The sequence below is a fragment of the Lutzomyia longipalpis genome, chromosome 1 (assembly GCF_024334085.1).
Source record: "Lutzomyia longipalpis isolate SR_M1_2022 chromosome 1, ASM2433408v1".
In the NCBI taxonomy this organism is placed as follows: Eukaryota; Metazoa; Arthropoda; class Insecta; order Diptera; family Psychodidae; genus Lutzomyia; species Lutzomyia longipalpis.
The window spans coordinates 39454548-39471189 of record NC_074707.1 but is presented as its reverse complement, the minus strand read 5'-3'; the positions used below and the strand labels follow the sequence as shown (position 1 = coordinate 39471189).

General features: G+C 37.8%; 6 protein-coding genes across 13 annotated transcripts in view; 3 read left to right on the top strand and 3 right to left on the bottom strand.

Annotated features, from left to right (window-relative positions):
* LOC129787283 (cell growth regulator with RING finger domain protein 1-like) overlaps positions 1-1664 on the top strand; it is a 35917-nt gene extending 34253 nt beyond the window's left edge. For all 7 annotated transcript variants that reach the window (XR_008750214.1, XR_008750208.1, XR_008750209.1 and 4 more), the window contains one exon: positions 1510-1664. The gene's annotated coding sequence lies outside the window, so the exon portion shown is untranslated. The remainder of the gene's footprint in view (positions 1-1509) is intronic.
* An 820-nt stretch (positions 1665-2484) lies between these two features.
* LOC129790964 (dynein axonemal light chain 1-like) lies at positions 2485-3042 on the bottom strand. Its single transcript, XM_055828859.1, has one exon. The coding sequence runs from the start codon at positions 3040-3042 to the stop codon at positions 2485-2487; it is 558 nt and encodes a 185-aa protein (XP_055684834.1).
* A 74-nt stretch (positions 3043-3116) lies between these two features.
* On the top strand, positions 3117-3752 carry LOC129787285 (dynein axonemal light chain 1). The gene is made up of 2 exons (XM_055822744.1): positions 3117-3277; positions 3341-3752. The coding sequence occupies exons 1-2, from the start codon at positions 3126-3128 to the stop codon at positions 3750-3752; spliced, it is 564 nt and encodes a 187-aa protein (XP_055678719.1). The 5' UTR covers positions 3117-3125.
* Positions 3753-3755: 3 nt separating this feature from the next.
* On the bottom strand, positions 3756-5604 carry LOC129787281 (zinc finger protein ZPR1). The gene is made up of 4 exons (XM_055822739.1): positions 5369-5604; positions 5008-5257; positions 4148-4946; positions 3756-4085 (listed from the first exon to the last, which is right to left on the bottom strand). Exons 1-4 carry the CDS (start codon positions 5471-5473, stop codon positions 3839-3841), a joined length of 1401 nt encoding a protein of 466 aa, XP_055678714.1. The 5' UTR covers positions 5474-5604; the 3' UTR covers positions 3756-3838.
* A 13-nt stretch (positions 5605-5617) lies between these two features.
* LOC129787279 (rabankyrin-5) lies at positions 5618-15658 on the top strand. Its single transcript, XM_055822736.1, has 5 exons — positions 5618-5773; positions 5919-6236; positions 6302-6717; positions 12859-15371; positions 15431-15658. The coding sequence occupies exons 1-5, from the start codon at positions 5770-5772 to the stop codon at positions 15558-15560; spliced, it is 3381 nt and encodes a 1126-aa protein (XP_055678711.1). The 5' UTR covers positions 5618-5769; the 3' UTR covers positions 15561-15658.
* LOC129787287 (uncharacterized) lies at positions 6747-10879 on the bottom strand. Of its 2 annotated transcripts, none has more exons than XM_055822746.1 (3): positions 10182-10879; positions 7399-7619; positions 6747-7316 (listed from the first exon to the last, which is right to left on the bottom strand). In XM_055822746.1, exons 1-3 carry the CDS (start codon positions 10240-10242, stop codon positions 7086-7088), a joined length of 513 nt encoding a protein of 170 aa, XP_055678721.1. In that variant the 5' UTR covers positions 10243-10879; the 3' UTR covers positions 6747-7085. The 2 variants fall into 2 exon arrangements, with proteins under 2 accessions (XP_055678721.1, XP_055678722.1); XM_055822747.1 differs by having other exon boundaries at positions 10425-10878.
* Positions 15659-16642: the final 984 nt, after the last annotated feature.

Here is a 16642-nt window from a genome sequence, read left to right as displayed (position 1 = left end):
TGTGAAGATGGCAGAAAATTGAGGATGGGCAAATTTTGAGGAGAGACTTACTCGTGAGCCGAATCACAGCCAACGCCCGCCACGATTAAGGATTTCTTTAAAATTTCTGCGCGTTGGCTGTGATTCGGCTCGCGAGTAAGTCTCTCCTCAAAATTTGCCCATCCTCAATTTTCTGCCATCTTCACATTTCATTGACAAAGAAAGAATCACAGCCCGTAAGTTTTACTTACCGTTCTTTCGCTTTATACTGTTCCATCCATGCTATATTTAATTTTTATATTTGCAGTTTATATATCTTTATCTTTGCATTTTTATATGTATATATAATGTATATATCTATGCATTTATATATATTTTTTTTATGCCTGCTTCAGAGAGCGTATTGCCTTTTTCTCAGCTTCTTCAGTCTTTGCAGACTTTCTATGCGAATCCTGAAAATCTCAGTAAATTGTACGCCAAGTTTTTATAAAAATTTACATTTCATTGAGAGTGCAGAACAGTTAATTTCTTGTTTGAAAATTGACCCAAAAATCCCTGAACATTGTTCCAAAATTTTAAAACATCCCTTAGTTAGCAAGCTCAATTCATAGGCTAAAAATTTGATTTAAAAATACCCCCACTGTCCCCTAAAAATAATTTAATTTTGTATGAAAATGAGCTTTTTAAAAACAACTTTCAAATTTCCATATGCAAATTAAAAACACCTCAATTCTTAACATCTTCAAACTCATCGGATAAGGTGAATTTGAATAAATTATCCAGATAAATTCTATGAGAAAAATTCTCTCTCTAAAAGGAAGTTGCTTTTTCCGGGAAAATTGTGTATTACTTCGTGGAAATTTACTCCTAAAGAGTTCCTAAACGGAATTGGGAATTGGCCACAATCCAAAAAAAAATCTAATAAATCTAGATAAATAACCGGCTTATGCTCACAAACCATTACCCAAAAAATGGCATAACATTAGCATGAGAATTATTTTATAATAAAATACAAAAAAAAGAACAATAGGTGACTGAGAAGCTTTAAAATGTAAACAAGAAATTAGTGAGAGATATAAATTCTTTTTTTTTTTTTTTTGGAAGAAGAAATAAGATCTCGCTGACGTCTTTCTCGTATATCTTCCAAGTTTTGTATGATAAAATTTTTTGGGAAAAGAGAGATTGGGAAGAAGAGAAAAAATTGTTTTGGCGTCAAAAAGTTCGCATTCTTTTGCTATTTTATGGCTTTGACGTGAGAGCTTTTGGGTAAAAATTCAGAGAAAATGAACAGAAAGAAGTTTAATAAATAGCTAAAGGTCGCTGACTAATAAATTGGCACCCGAAAGTGGGGATATTTTGCACCGGAATTTGGGGGGAATGATAAAAGAGAATCTCATTGTCGTCACGTGGAGCGATGATGTCCCCAGGGAGGCGCCACATTTGGCGCCTTAATTTCCATACAGTTCATAAATTATGTGATTTTTTTTGATTATCTTTTTGAATGCATCCGTATCCTCCTTCTAATTCCAGAGACTTTTTTTATTATACAAAATTGTTGGTTCGTGAAACAGAAAGCGAAAAGAAATCGAGAAGGAATGTGAAGCAGAAGTTGCAGAGAGAGAAACCTTGTCCGTCCTTCAGCATCAGCTTCTTAAAGTAAAAATACACAACAACAACAAAAAAAACATTAAGAAAATATAAATGGCAAAAAAATGTAAATTAATTATTAATAAAAATGCATCACGAATGTAATTGAAAAAGTATGTATAAGGTGTAAATTAGTAAAACTACTATTTGTAATAATTTTCTATAGCATAAAGAAATGATTTTTTTAATGAATGTAAAGATGCAGGTAAATTGAGTAATATAATTTGTATATTACTTCATTTCTTTAGTGAGTAATCTTTTGCAACAAAATTACTTTATTTACAATCTAAATAAGATTTTTTTTTGAGTATTCGCATGAATTTGTGAAGAAATAATTATTTTTCCTGTCTAATTACATTATTAATTTAAAATGAAATACATTTGTAAGAGAAGAAAAACCAGAAATCCTCACTGAAATTAAATAAAATCACATTAGTTTGTAATATTTGTGACAGAGTTGGAAAGGAAAAGTTTTGTTTGTTTTTCTTGTAGATAAAGAAGGTTTTAATTTAATATGAAAAAAATCCTCAAAGCTCTTCAAGTTTTTCCTTAAATTGAGAACTGAAGAAATCACTAAAGAGGATAAAGGAAAATTTATAAAAATTCATAGAAAATCATCTAACTTCCACCCAACTCTGCGTGTGTGAATGATTCGTAGTTGAAGAAGCACATTAATGTTACATTAGTCTGTGATAAAGAGGAATTTAAGCATTATGAAAGGAAACTAATATTTTTGAATGAAAAACAACAAATTTATTAAAGATTATTTTATAGATTTAAGAGGATCTTATCAGTAGGGACATCCCAGTGTTAATAAAATAAGCATGATGAAAATTTGATGAAAAAATGATTTTTTTCTTAAAATTCACCCTCTAAGCGCACAATTGGCTCTCCGTCGAGCTTTTTCAAGTTCGGAAGACGTGGAATCATCTTGTCGAAATAATCTTCATCCTCTTCGAGATCCTCAACAAGAGGATTCCCCCTGAAGGAGACCTCCTGAAGACTCCCATGTGCAGCAATGCGTGCAACCTCATCCCAACTTCGAATTCGATTGTGCGTTATGTAGAGAATTTTGAGCTTTGGAAGTTCAGTGAGTTCCTTGAGTTGCTGCAGATCATTGTAGCTCATCCACAGTTGCTCCAATGTGCCTCCAACAGCCTCCAATCCTGCCAGAGAGGAAATATTGTTTCTTGCAAGGGAGAGAATTACTAAATTTTCCATTTTCTCCAATCCAGAAATTTTTCCAATGCAATTAGTGGAGAGGGAGAGTTTCCTGCATTTTGTTAACTTCGACAAATTCCCATCCATTTGTTCAATTGGTGGTATCTGGAACTGTAGGCCAACTTCTTCAGCCTCTTCTGCAGGATAGTCGTTCTCTTCCTCCCACTTTTTCAGAGCAGCCACAATGGTTGTCATCTGGTTGGTTGTTGCTGGGAGACGTCAACAAGTTCAAAAGAAGATTTGTCTTTAATTCTCGGAAGCTAATCTTGTTTTCCTGGATGGCAAAAGCAACTACGATCAAGGAAGCTCTCAAACGATGGGAGGAAAAGTACAAAGTGAATGCAACAGAGGCTAAAGATCTAGAGTTGCAGTTCCAATGGCCACCGATTGAGAGAATGGACAACACTTTGGGAACTCTCGTTGCTTGCGAGTGAGTATTTTTGAGAATTATCCAGAAGAATTTCTTTAAAAAAAAATGTTATTTTCCCTGTAGATTCCTCAGCATGTCCACAAATACGATCGACAAAATTTACGGACTCAATGGGATGAAGAATCTGCGAATACTTTCACTTGGAAGGAATTACATAAAACAAATCTCAGGCTTGGAATGCGTCTCGGAGACACTGGAAGAGCTTTGGCTGAGCTACAATCTCATTGAGAAGCTAAAGGGACTCAATTGCTTGAAAAATCTTCGGGTTTTGTATCTCAGCAATAATCTTGTGAAGGATTGGGCGGAATTTAATCGTTTATCCGAATGTCCAAGTCTTGAGAATTTAGTCTTCATTGGAAACCCATTGATGGAAACCATGGAGGAGTCTCTGTGGAGAGCAGAAGCTGCAAAAAGGCTTCCAATGCTAAAGAAACTCGATGGAGAGATGGTGCTGCGTGAGGAGGAAGAACAATAGATGGAAAATCTTATAAGCACAATTTAATTTCTCTCATAAAATCCCATAAAATGCATTAAAAGCTAAAAAAAAAGAATCTTCTTGGATTAGCTCTTGGCGCTTTCGGCTTCTTCTTGCTCTTGGCATTCCTCTCCGTAGTTCTCGGTTTTCATGTCATTGAGCCCAAGTTCTTCATTCTGATCGAAACTCCGGGTGTATTTGGTGATCTTCAATGCTTCATCAACTTTATCACCCTCAGCAAGAGATTGGACGTAACTATTCCCAGTTGGATCATCCAAAATCAAGGTAACTTGTTTCTTGCCGGAGATAATGTCCTCCAGAGTACCGATAAACCTACAAAGCAAAGGAATAAATAAAAAAAATTCTTTTTGATTTAAAAATAAAGTTTTTCTTACCCGTCAAATTTCATTTTTGTGCTCTCATCAGTGGAATCCACAAAAATATCCCCGCCATCGCTAAGCTGCTTCTTCATGGCTACGAGAATACCTTCGACAGTGGTGAAGCGCCCTCCAAGAGCATTGGGTCCCACTTCACAATCAATCTCCGGAATGATAAGCCCACAGGTGTCGCTCTTGAGGACATCACGCGACATGTCTGCCTTTCCTTCAATTTTCACCTCTATCCGGACACCAAACTCCTCAATTCCACTTCCGGACTTGACTTCGTTGGTCTTGCTTCCACAGACATCGCAAACAGTGGCCATGATGACGACTTCCTTGAAGTGTGGGATGTTTGTCATCTTCATGTTGGTCTCACACGGAGATCCACATTCGGGGCAGAGTGTTGGGAACTGCATAACCTCTCCGAAGAGGTCCTCAATGGGCCACTCATCCTCCTCAAGCATTTTAAGCAGGAAGTTTCCTCCATAGTCGGATTCTTTCGGTTTTTCTTTACCCACTTCGGCCTTCGTGTAGATGCCAAGCTGATGATTTTGCTCCTCATTGCGCAAGAAGCGACTCACGGTCATCTGAGGATCTGCCGCTGGGGCATTTGGATTCTCCACGTGACAATTCCCAGAAATATCCTCAAGAATAAAAGTAAAAGGCTTCTCACCATCCTTCAATTGCCTTAGGGAATCGCAGAAATCATCAATTTGCTTCGCAATATCTGGATTATCTTTCCGCCGTTCTGTCTGTTCCTGCTCCAATCCCTTGATACTTCTATCGAGGATTCCCTCAATTGTTGTAATTTCTCCTGCAGAGAAAAAAGAAATTGCAGAGACGTCTCAAAAGAGATTTAAGAGATCTTTTCTTACCTTTTTGCGATTGTGAGGGTATTTCAAAGTCCAACTCGACAATTTTTATACTACTGTGGTCAGATTTGACGACTTTCCGGTTTAAATCCTGCGGCGTCTTCACCTCAAGGATGATTTTGCATCCACGGTCAGAAATTTCACCTCCTGGCTGAATTTCATTATTCCGATAACCACAATCTTCACACTCAAAAGACATGAGAATAACCTCCCGGTAGAATGGAATCTTGGTAAGTAGCAACCTCGTTGTGCCCTGGAGCGAAAAGAACATTAAATTGGTGGGAGAATTTTACAATTATTTTAGCAAACAAATAAAATTCTTGTTAGGAAAACGTGGATCATGTTTTTTCGACAACAGACTTACGTTTTTCATGCAATTCACGCACAAACTCTCAATCTCTGTTGCTTCTGGTTCGGGATCCTCAGCGGTTAGATCACGAAAGATTGGCTTCTTGGGAGTTCCATCCATTTTATATCGCTGTTATCGTGGAAAATTCCAATTAAATACCCAAAATATTTCACGTGTTGTGAAATTTCGATGAATGAAATCTAATCAGCTGTTTGGCACCTGCTGCTCACTTTGCTTCATTCAATTGTCCCATATTGTTCCTCATGAATTGCACAATGAACTGTTGTGGGACACGCACATGCAGCTGACGGACGTGCAAAACGTAAATAAATCGAGAGAAATTCCAAAAATCCAGTGATTTTGATGATTTTCCACAAATAAAATCATAATTTATCGTTGAAAGAACACCAGTGATTATGGGTGAGTGAAAATCTTTACGTAGATTTCCTTATTTTCCGGCATTTTCGCAAAAACAAACAACTGGAGGGGCGTGTTTAGTCCACTAATTTTCGCATTTCCTCCAATTTGTGCCAATTTGTTAGTGAATAAAATGTCTATTTAACAGCTTCGGGGGAAACTGTTGAGAAACTCGAGAAGCACCTGAAGCTGCTGAAGGAGGAGTACACAAAATTGCAGAGAAACTACGCAGAGTTGGAGAGAAAATACAGCCGGGCTGTTGCAAGTTCCGGAGATAGTGATGTCGCGGAGTTTAGTAGTTTTATATCGAGGCTCACAATGACTGTGGCTGGGCTGTACAGCCGGAAGACCTATTCGGACATTGAGGTGAAGTTTGGTGATAAGTCCCTGCCGGCACATCGTTTTGTGCTCAGTGCAAGATCCGAAGAATGGCGAGAAGAAGTCCTCGAGGGTGTAACTGAGCTCGGTGAGTAGGCTAATGGGTATTCAGCCAGGTGGAAATTATCTAAATTAGGTCCACTATCTTTTCAGATTGGTCAGATTTAGATAGTGAAGTAGCTTATGCCCTTCTTCGATGGATTTACACGGATGTCGTGGATTTACAGAGCGATGCCCTGTCTCTGTCGCTCCTCAGGGCATCGCATAAATTCAAACTCCCCGGACTTTTGGGGCTCTGCGAAAGGGCACTGGTGTCCTCAGTTGGCGTACGCTCGTGCGTTCGTTTTTACTGCGTAGCCGAAGAAGTGGGTGCAACGAGTCTCCTCGAATACTGCTCCGGGCTCATCTCCACCCACTGGGATGACCTCACACCGCAAGACTTTGAGCACATGTCCAGTCCGCTACTGTATAAAATGCTAAAGAATAAGACGAAGAACCCACTTCATGCTGCCGTCCGTTTACTCCGAGAGGATGTTGTTTTCCTCTGTCTCGTGGAAAATGATGGAATGGTGAGTAGGAAGAAAAACTCCTCATACAATTTATCTTTTATAAATTATTTAAGTGGTTTTTATTGAAATAACTTTCGGTTTATATCACATTTTGGCATTTTCTACATACGAGTATTTCACTTTATCTAAATTATGAACTTTTACACAATTTTTTTTATCATGACGGGGTCGTGTTATCAAAAGAATAAGAAAAAAAATTCAAAAGACTTTGACTTTGCAAAGTCACAAATTTTTACTAAAAGCGCGCGCACTCCTCTTGTGGAGAGTATGTATATAGAGATAATAATTTAATAATAAAACATAAATATGAAACGCTTATCAGTGGCTTGGTAATGCAATGTGGGTATTCAAAGTCAGAGACATCTCGCTCAGTCTATGCTCTGAAAGTATTTCATAGCATTGAAGACTAAAATTACAGCCATGGCATCAACGTGGTAGCTCACGAGAGTCTCTTTCGGTGCTGAATTGCACAATGAACCGCGGCAGTGACAGAAAACAGTCATGGATTGTGTGTTCTTGTTCTCCTCAATTGTCTCACATCCCTCTTCGTAGGCCTCCTCAATTGTACTCTCCTTCTCCCAACGGCCATTCCGGAAAACCTAAAAGCAATGTAGTAAAAGAGTTCTGAGTGAGGAGGGCAGTTAGTGGAGAGGAAAATGAGAATCTCTCGGTGATTCTTACTTCATCCGTTCTCTTCTGCTGGGCACAATCTCGCGTTACGGTCTCAACTTCTTGACCATTCATCAATTTCAGTCTAAATATTTTTTTCATGCACATCGTTGAGTACGGACACTCCACAGCATAGTAGCTGCTCTCGTCAAACTTGGCGCAGAGCATTGTTTGATTTAGGCGGGCACTGGGGGCCACGGTACATCTGTAGCACTTCACGCCTGCAGCATAATCTAATGGAGAAATGAGAACACATGGTTACGTGCGCAGCCTCAAAAGAATAATTCTCATTCATTTTGGACGAACTCTCTCTTCCCAGATTCAATCCCCCCCCCCCCCCCGCGTCGAGAGTTTATTCGCACCCATTCACATACATATAGTGAGACGACGGTCCACAATAAACATTGTTTTATCACATCCCATGCGTATGGCATTAATGTAATGAAAGTACATTATACAGTGTGAATCCCAATAATTGTCCTTGATTTATCATTTTGCTTTTTTTTGGATTTTTTCTTGTTTTAAGTGAACTAATGATTTTTTAAAAATCTATTCTTTAATATTCTTATTTGAACTAATCATTTTATTGGAAAAGCAGAAAGTTAACAGCTCTTTTAGTTAACCCTTTAAGGACTGATAGAAATTTTCATGCCATCAAGGCTTTGCATTAGTTTTTTTTTATTCGACTCCAATCTTTGCATAAAAATCATAATCAATTTAATTTCACTAAATTCTATTTACTGAATATGTTCTACTAACTTTACAAAGGTTAAAGGGTTAATTGGCAATGCCATGACTATCCTAAAGACCAGTTAACACTGAAAACATTTAAATCTACTCCTTACAATTTGAAGATCTAAAACCTGATAAGAGATTTGCTTTCTCCTTAATCCAAATTTCCCAAGAATTTCTTGAAATTGTCATAAAGTCTAGTTTCAAAACTATCTAAAAAAAATCAATACTTAACCAAAATTCTTGAAATTTTGTCCTAGAAGTTCTAAAATCCTTCCTTTGATCGATTCTATTTCAACTCTAATTTAAGTAGAATGAATAAAGTATTACTTTTGTCGAAAGAAAATTTTCCTAGCGTACAAAATGCTGTGTTTTGGACAAAACTGGGTTAACGTAAGCCTGAACGTTTAAAAATTTAACCCCTTATTAACAAAGTTTAACTTCTTTTGTGAGAAATAGTTTATTTTTGATTACTTTTCCTTTCTATTGATTTCTGTTTTCATCTCATCCAAAAAGAGCTTTTTTTCAAACTCAGACATTGTTTTTTTTTTAAGATTAGATAATTCAATCTTAAATAGGGTATAATACTTCTAATGTATAAAAAATTTTATTTCTCTATTCCGGAAGCTGAATTATGATGAAATATGAAAGTTTTTAAACGTTTCTGAATTTTTTATATAGTGATAATTTTTATAATAAGCAAAAACCAATAAGATCTTTTTCAAAACATTCCATGGGAGTCAAAATAAATTTAAACGGAAAGTTGAATATCAAGAGAACTAATGAGTTATTTTTGTGAATTTATTACAAAAGTTTTAATTCCTTTAAACTGTTTGTTTCTAACCAAAAGTCTTTGAAACTTTTAAAGTAATTAATCAGCTTGAAAAAATTAATCTAAAAGCCCCAAAAAATCCCTTTTTAATAAACTGGGACGCCTATTTGGGGGCACACTGTATAAATGTGATAAACGTGGATGTGAATTTATCAATTTCCGTCCTGTGTGTTGTGAAAGAAGGGTGATGAATGGACTTTTTTTCACACTTCAACCACGAATTTATTATTAAAATAATAATTTTTAATAACAAACAAGCACTTTAAGTAATTCCAAGCTGTGTCTCCATTATTTTATTTCATCCGCTAAAATTGTATGTTTATTACGTGACTTGTGATAATGAAGCACTCCTTTCTGGCCATTTAATTTGTCTTTTTTTTTCGTTCATTGTGTAAAAAGCACGACACAAAAAAAATTAAATAAACTAATAAACCCATATTTTTGTTATGAGAGTCTTTGAACTTGAAATTTTTGTGCGTTTAGCCCGTTTAGCTCCACGAATTTGTTATTATTTTCAATGCAGAATTGTCGATAACTAAAGAAGTTTATTCGCGTTTCCGCTACTATGTGGAGAGAATTCAAAATAACTCTGTTCACGTTCAATGCCATATTTTTTCACGACTTTTTTTAATGTCTAGTCAAATGGGCTCTGCCGAAAAAAATTAATTAATATTGGAATATTTTTTCTTTAATATAAATTCTTGTAAGTTTAGTGCTGGAGAAGGATAAGCTAAAAATATGAGCACAACATGCTTTCTTTTTTCTTTTTCTTCTTGCAAAAAAATAAAAATAAAGAAAGAACGAAGAGTGAGAGGAAGCAAAAATGCTTCTGAAGTTGAGCTGATTGTGGTTGTTTTTGCTCTTCAATATAATGGGTCATGGTGGAAGAAAGTCTTCAAGTTTTATTTTGCAATTTATGTACATTTTTATATTGCTCCTTCTTTAGTGAGAGAATATACCATACAAAGAGTTTATGACCTTCATCTCGGTATATAAGAAGTGATTTCTTAAGATAAATTATTATTTTAGAAATCGTTCTCATTGTGCGGAGCACAAAATGATTGAACGTCTAATGTTATTTATTTCAGAATTTTCTTTATTTGGAAATGTGCTTGTTTTACCGAGAGAAAGAGAGAATAATATTTATTTCTAAGAGGCAGAACTGCCAGCAGAATGAAGAAAAAACAAGCAGTTTGTTCAAACTACTCGCTCAAAATTTTTTTCTCTTTACCTATAAAAACGCATAATTGGAGTAATACGGCCAACGCCACACTTCCAAATAAACGTTCCATATTTTTTGGGTTGAAAAAACTCAAATTCCACTTTAACTGCGTGATGGTAATTAAAGGCTATCACTGTGAGAAATAATTTTATTTAGCATAAAAAAGAGAGTGAATGGAGATGAGTTTCTTTGGGTGATTCACAACAGACTAAAGCACACTGTTGATGGATTTTTAATTTTTATTTTTTTTACTTCGGAGGAGTTTCTCAATCTTTCACGCAGTCACAAAACTAATTGGCACACCAGCAATAACCACACATACAGAATGGAGTGATAAAGAAGCAATAAATTTCTTCTTCTTGTTCTTGTCCATAGTAATTTTTATTCCATTCCAATATGATTTATTTAATAGGATCTTTGGAATTAGCACTCAATCGCGCGCACTCTGTAATAAATTGCTTTGTAGAGAGTAAACTTCTCGGCAAGCAGTGGAAATAGCACGACGATGCACACGTTTAAAATTGATTTAAAAGTTAAAGGTGTACGACGGTGTGTCCCTATTTGGCGGTCAAAATAAATCAGTTGCGAGGGAAGCTCTTCTCACGACGGATCTTGGCACTCGCGGACACAACCACTGTGTTAAGCGGTCGAATGTGCACTAGAAAGCGATTCATTGGCACGTTGTTGGAGCCACATTCAGTCGTCATCGCTGTTTTACCCCACTTTCTGTTTTTTTTCCTTTACTTGTTGCGTCGCTCTGGCCCCAACACAGACGACGTTACGCCGCGCGAAAGAAGAACATCGTTGTAAAAAATATGTGTGGAGGGCCATTGGGAAATGAGGATAGCACTTTGGTGGACTGAAAGTTATTTTTTGGCAACATACCATCACATATAGCATCCGTACGATGTAGTTGAGACGTTGAGAATCATCACGAGCTGCTATTTTGCTAATATTGATCGCGGATTCGCACACGCCCCCCGGAAAATTTATTAACTATTGATAGACAATTTTTATCTATTAAATTTTTTATTAAATCAATTTAAATAAAGACACAATACAGATTTGGTAAGAAGAAAAAAAAATGGGGAATGACGCAAATGTTCTCTCAGAAACTCAGTTGTGTGGTTAATTCTTAAGACATGGCGGTAATTTGGTTCTTCCGCTATTTCAAGTGACTCGTTTTTTATTTAGTCACCTGAAGAAAAAAAATATTATCTTGTACCACACACATAACATACATAATCTCACTAATGAGATAAACCCGAAATTCTTAAACTTGTTTTTGGCAACATAAAAAAATTAGAGACAATGTAGTAATACCTTTTGCATAACAGTCTGTTCTATAAATGAGTGGACGAATTTTAACGATTAGAATGGATAAGAGGGATAAGATAACGATGAGATGATTGTTCTTTCTTTAACTATTTAAATATTTTTTTCACGATGAAGAATTATGGTTGTCTTTGACCTTTTAACCCTTTGACCCAAACGTGAAACATTTTATTTTTCCAAATTTTTGTGAATTTAATTGTTTTTCCAAGTTACAAATGTATCAAATTCACGCAAGAGAGGATAAAGAAGACGTTCTGACTGAGAAAAGTCCTTTGAAAGTATCTACAGAATAAAGATTGTGATAAAAAGACGGCATGTTTCAATGTTTCACATGAACGCGAAGGGTTAAGCTAGCCAACAGTTCTGACAAAAAAATCAAAGATAATTTTTATGAGCTCTTAAAAAACGAATGTTCATTTGTCAGAAATTAAAAATGATTTAATTAATTAAAATTTATTTATTGAATCATCTTTCGATTAATCCTTGTTTCCCAGAAAGGGCCTATTAATATACAAAAATATGTCGCAAATTGGTTAAAATTCGAATAATTTTCTTTATATTTTTTGTTAACTGAACTGTCTAAAAATCTCACAATCTTCATGGTTTCGAAAGGACATGGCATCATCCTATTTTGATAATTGCAAGCCTATTGAAATTCTTGCCATTATCCGATACACGAGACAGATAAAAATTATTTAGGTTGATCAAAGCCAAGAGACTCCATTGAGGAAGTTTTTCCTTAAACAGCAATAATTACGCATTGTACTGAAAATTTCTTTTAATCCTTTAAAAACTAACTTTAAAAAATATATTTTTCTAACTTTTCTAATAAATATATCAATTTATTTATTTTTTTATATTAAGATAATTTCTTACCTCAATGGGTCGTGTACTGACTTTTCGAACGGACTTTAATACAACTTATTAATAAAAGTTTGATAGAAAACAACAATATTTACGAGGAAGCAATTGAAAATGATTGAAAGACTCACTCTCACCACAGACTGAATGACAAATCTACTTAAAAATTAAAGTCCATGAGTAAATTTTATCGTGAAAACCATTTTTAGAATCCCATTTTCCGTGTTCCCTTTTTCATTCTCATTTACTCTATATTCTTTCCACTATCGACCATCTGTGGGAGGGCCACTGAGTCATATTGCTCTGACTCATGTGAGGAAATCCTTTGTGTGTCAGGATAGTCTATCATGCTAAAGCATAAAAATATGAGACAGATGTTATCGCGCGGATTTTTCTGCGTTTGAATCTAAAAATATATTTTAAGGCGAAAAGAAAAGAATTTCGGAGCATTGACTCTCTGCTCTTTTTTCCATGCACATTTTCCTTGCAGCTTTCAGAGGTGGTGAATAGCTTGTCGCCACAGGGACAACTTCCTCTGGGACTGGCCCTTATGGGACGTAGCAGTGCAATTGCTCAGACTCTCATACAAAATGGGAAAGCCGATGTGAATGCTGTGAATGCTGATGGATGCACTTTGCTGATTGATGCCGTGAAGCGTGGTGATGGGTTCTCTGCCCTCTTCCTCCTGGAGAAGGGTGCCAATGTCAATTTAACCAGTAAGGTCACCGGTGACACTGCTCTCCATATTGCTGTGACGTTCTCAAAGAAATCCACCGATGAGGACACCTTTGAGGAGATGCTGAAGGTTGGTCAGAAAATTCTCGAATGCCACCCCAATGTGAATGCTCAAAACACCCGTGGCTACACAGCGCTACAGATGGCAATTCTCTCTGGGCACGACGAGATGATTGCAGCTCTGCTTGAGTGTGAAGATTTGAACTTGAACTTGAGGACAAATGATGAGAAAAGTGCCTTGCAGTTGGCTCTCCAGAGTAGCGATTTGTCGCTCGATGTGGCAAAGAGTTTCATTGAGAAGGGTGCAGATGCCAATGTGAGATACTCAGAGACTGGCAATGATCTCCTACAGATGCTCATTGTGACGCAACTGGAGGAACCGGCGATATTTCTCACGGAATTCGCAAATCTCAATCATGTGAATAAGAGTGGGTTGACTGCTCTTCATTTGGCGTGTCAGAAGAGCATGACAAACTTGGTGAGGACACTCCTGGACAGGGGTGCTGATCCCAATGTTCAGAGTTCAATGGCTGAAATGCGGACAACACTCCATTTTGCCGTGGTTGAGAATAATTTGGCAATTATTGAGGCTTTTGTGGAGCACCAAAAGAGCAGCAAGGAGAAGCCGGATTTCAATTTGAAAGACTCAAATGGAGATTCACCGCTGAGTTTGGCACTGGCGCTGGCTAAGAAGGATCTCGTGCCGGCACTTATTGATGGTGGAGCGGATGTTAATGATAGAAATGGGCAGGATTTGACGTTACTGCATCAGGCAATTCTCAAAGAGGATGCCAGTACGGCGATATTTCTCCTTAGTCAGGGTGCTGATATGAATGCCTTGACAGGGGAGCAGGAATCTCCACTACAGCTGGCAATCCACTGCAGTTTACCAACAGTTGTGGATGCTCTGTGTACTCGAGGAGTTTCCTTAAGTGCGCCTGATGGGAAGGGAGAGTCCCCACTGTGGAGTGCTCTTGAGATGGAGAAATATGATATAGCTGAAGTGCTGGTGAGGCATGGCGTGGATACAGATTGCTGGGGTCCTGGACCCGATGGATGTCTTCAGACTCTTCTCCATCGAGCAATTGACGAGAATAAGGATGATGCAGCGATCTTCCTCATTAAGAGTCGCTGTGACGTTGATTCCCCCCGACAACCTGGCCCTGATGGTCAGGGAGGTGACGAGGCGCGCGATAAAGCCTCCCCGTTGCACCTCTGCTCCCAGTGGGGCTTGGTAAATGTCCTGCAGACTCTAATTGACCATGGTGCCAATGTGAATGCCGTGGATTGCAACAACAAGACACCCCTTCATGTGGCAATTGAGAATCAGCACGATGAGATGATTGGGATTCTCCTTTGTCATCCGAGTATTGATCTCCGGCAGAGGGATAAATCCGGGAATACTCCCTTCGCTGCAGCTCTCACGGTGAGGAATCACAAAGCAGCACAAAATATCCTTCAGCGTCTCCCTAATGCAGCAGAACAAATTGATCAGCGTGGTAGGAATTTCCTTCATGTGGCCATTATGAAGGATGATTTGGAATCGGTGCTCTTCCTCCTGGCCATCAGGGTGGATGTCAATTCACGCGTGCACGATGTCAATCAAACGCCACCGCTGCATCTTGCTGCGAGTTCAGAGAATGAGATGTTGGTGAGGAATTTAATTCTAGCCGGAGCGAGGGTAAATGAGCGTGATGCTACATCCAAGACTGCTCTCCATGTTGCCGCTGAACGTGGACGGGTGGCCAATGTGTCGGCACTGCTGCAGAATGGTGCGGATTTCGATGCAGTCGACGGGGATGGGAACAATGCGTTGCACATTGCGGTCAGGGAGGGACATTTGGCCGTTGTGCGGGAACTTCTAACGGAGAGTGGAATAAATGCCGAAGCGGTGAACAATAAGGGGTACAATCCAATGCTGGAACTCTGCCGAACGGGCAAAGATAACACAGCAGCGACAATCTGTGAACTCTTCTTGGAGTGCATGCCAAAGTATCCGATCAATCAGACAGACTTTCAGGGCAATACGCCCCTCTTGTTGGCCTTCATGCGCGGCCAGGCGCCCATGTGTAAGGTGCTGGTGAAGAATGGTGCGTGCCTTGGGACGGAAAATAAGGATGGTGTGAATATTTTTAATTTTCAACTAGCCACCAATCAGCTCCTCCACAAACTCCTCGATCAACTGCCCCAGGAATCCCCTTGGGCTGCATCGGATGTGTGCCAGGAGTGTGGGGAGAAGTTTTCATTCACAACTAGGAAGCATCATTGGTTGGTTGAGAGGAAAAATTACTTTTTGAATGAATTTTTAACATTTTTTCTCGTTCCAGTCGACACTGTGGTCGCAATCTGTGTAGCCGTTGCTCGAATAATGATGTCCCCATCATCAAATTTGGCATCAATAAACCCGTCCGGGTGTGCGCAGTTTGCTTTGAAGTCCTTCAAATTGGAAGTGGGTAAAGTTTTTTTTTTATATTAATTTTCTAGTTCAAGAATAAAAAGAAAAATTATTATACTTTTTATTAAATATACAAAAAAGAAGAAGAAGAAACCAATAACTCACAGCATTTAATTCATTTTTTTTTTTTCATGTAAAAAGGCTAACATAAAAATCACATAAGTAGCCCCCATTTAGCCCTATTTTATTGTTATACAACAGCAAATTGAAGTTTATAAACTTTTTTGTTCCCGGAACGGTTTGATGTGCTTCCCGGAAAGTGCCATAAGTGCCTGGAAATTGTGCAGGATGACTGCCCATTGCATGAGGAAGTTTCTAAGGGATCTTAGGAACTTCCTTTTCAACATCCGGCTGATCCTTCATGTCATCTTTGGGTCGAAATTTGCGTCTACAAAAATGCTTCATGAAATTACAAAGCGGACTTCATAAATGGACAGATTTTGACCCCTAAATGTAATCAAGGATCAGCCGGGTGTTGAAAAGGGGGTTCCTAAGATCCCTAAGAAACTTCCTGATGCAATGGTCAGGATGACTGCACTACTTCCAGGTACTTATGGCACTTTCCGGGAACAAAAAAGTTTATAAACTTCAATTTGCTTTACATACAACACGATTTATTAAAATGATTAAAATCAAATTTATTTTCATACGTACTGTAAATTTAAAAAAAATGTACTGGTAAGCTGACCAAGCTTACGAGAGCTGTGTTTCTTTCAGTGTACCAATTTTGTGAGAGCAAACTAGAACGCGAATTAATTTAAATATGCGCAAAGTCGGGAAAATTAGAACAGTCATACCCTAATAAATCTTTAGAAGGCTATATCTCGAGAACGGATCCATAGATTTTCATAATTTTTTTTTGTTTGAAAGGTCTTGAAGTCAGCTATAACATATCGAAAAATGAGAAAAATTTATGTCGCCATTTTCGAAAAATTCGAGTTCGAAATCTTCGAAAACTTTGTTTTTTATCTTAGCGCCTCTTGTGGTCATTTCTCGAAGTTGCAATGTTCTAGACATTTGAAGGGTTTCACGAAACCTTTCATTTGCGCTTGAGTTGATCGAAATCGGACTTGTAGAACCCGAG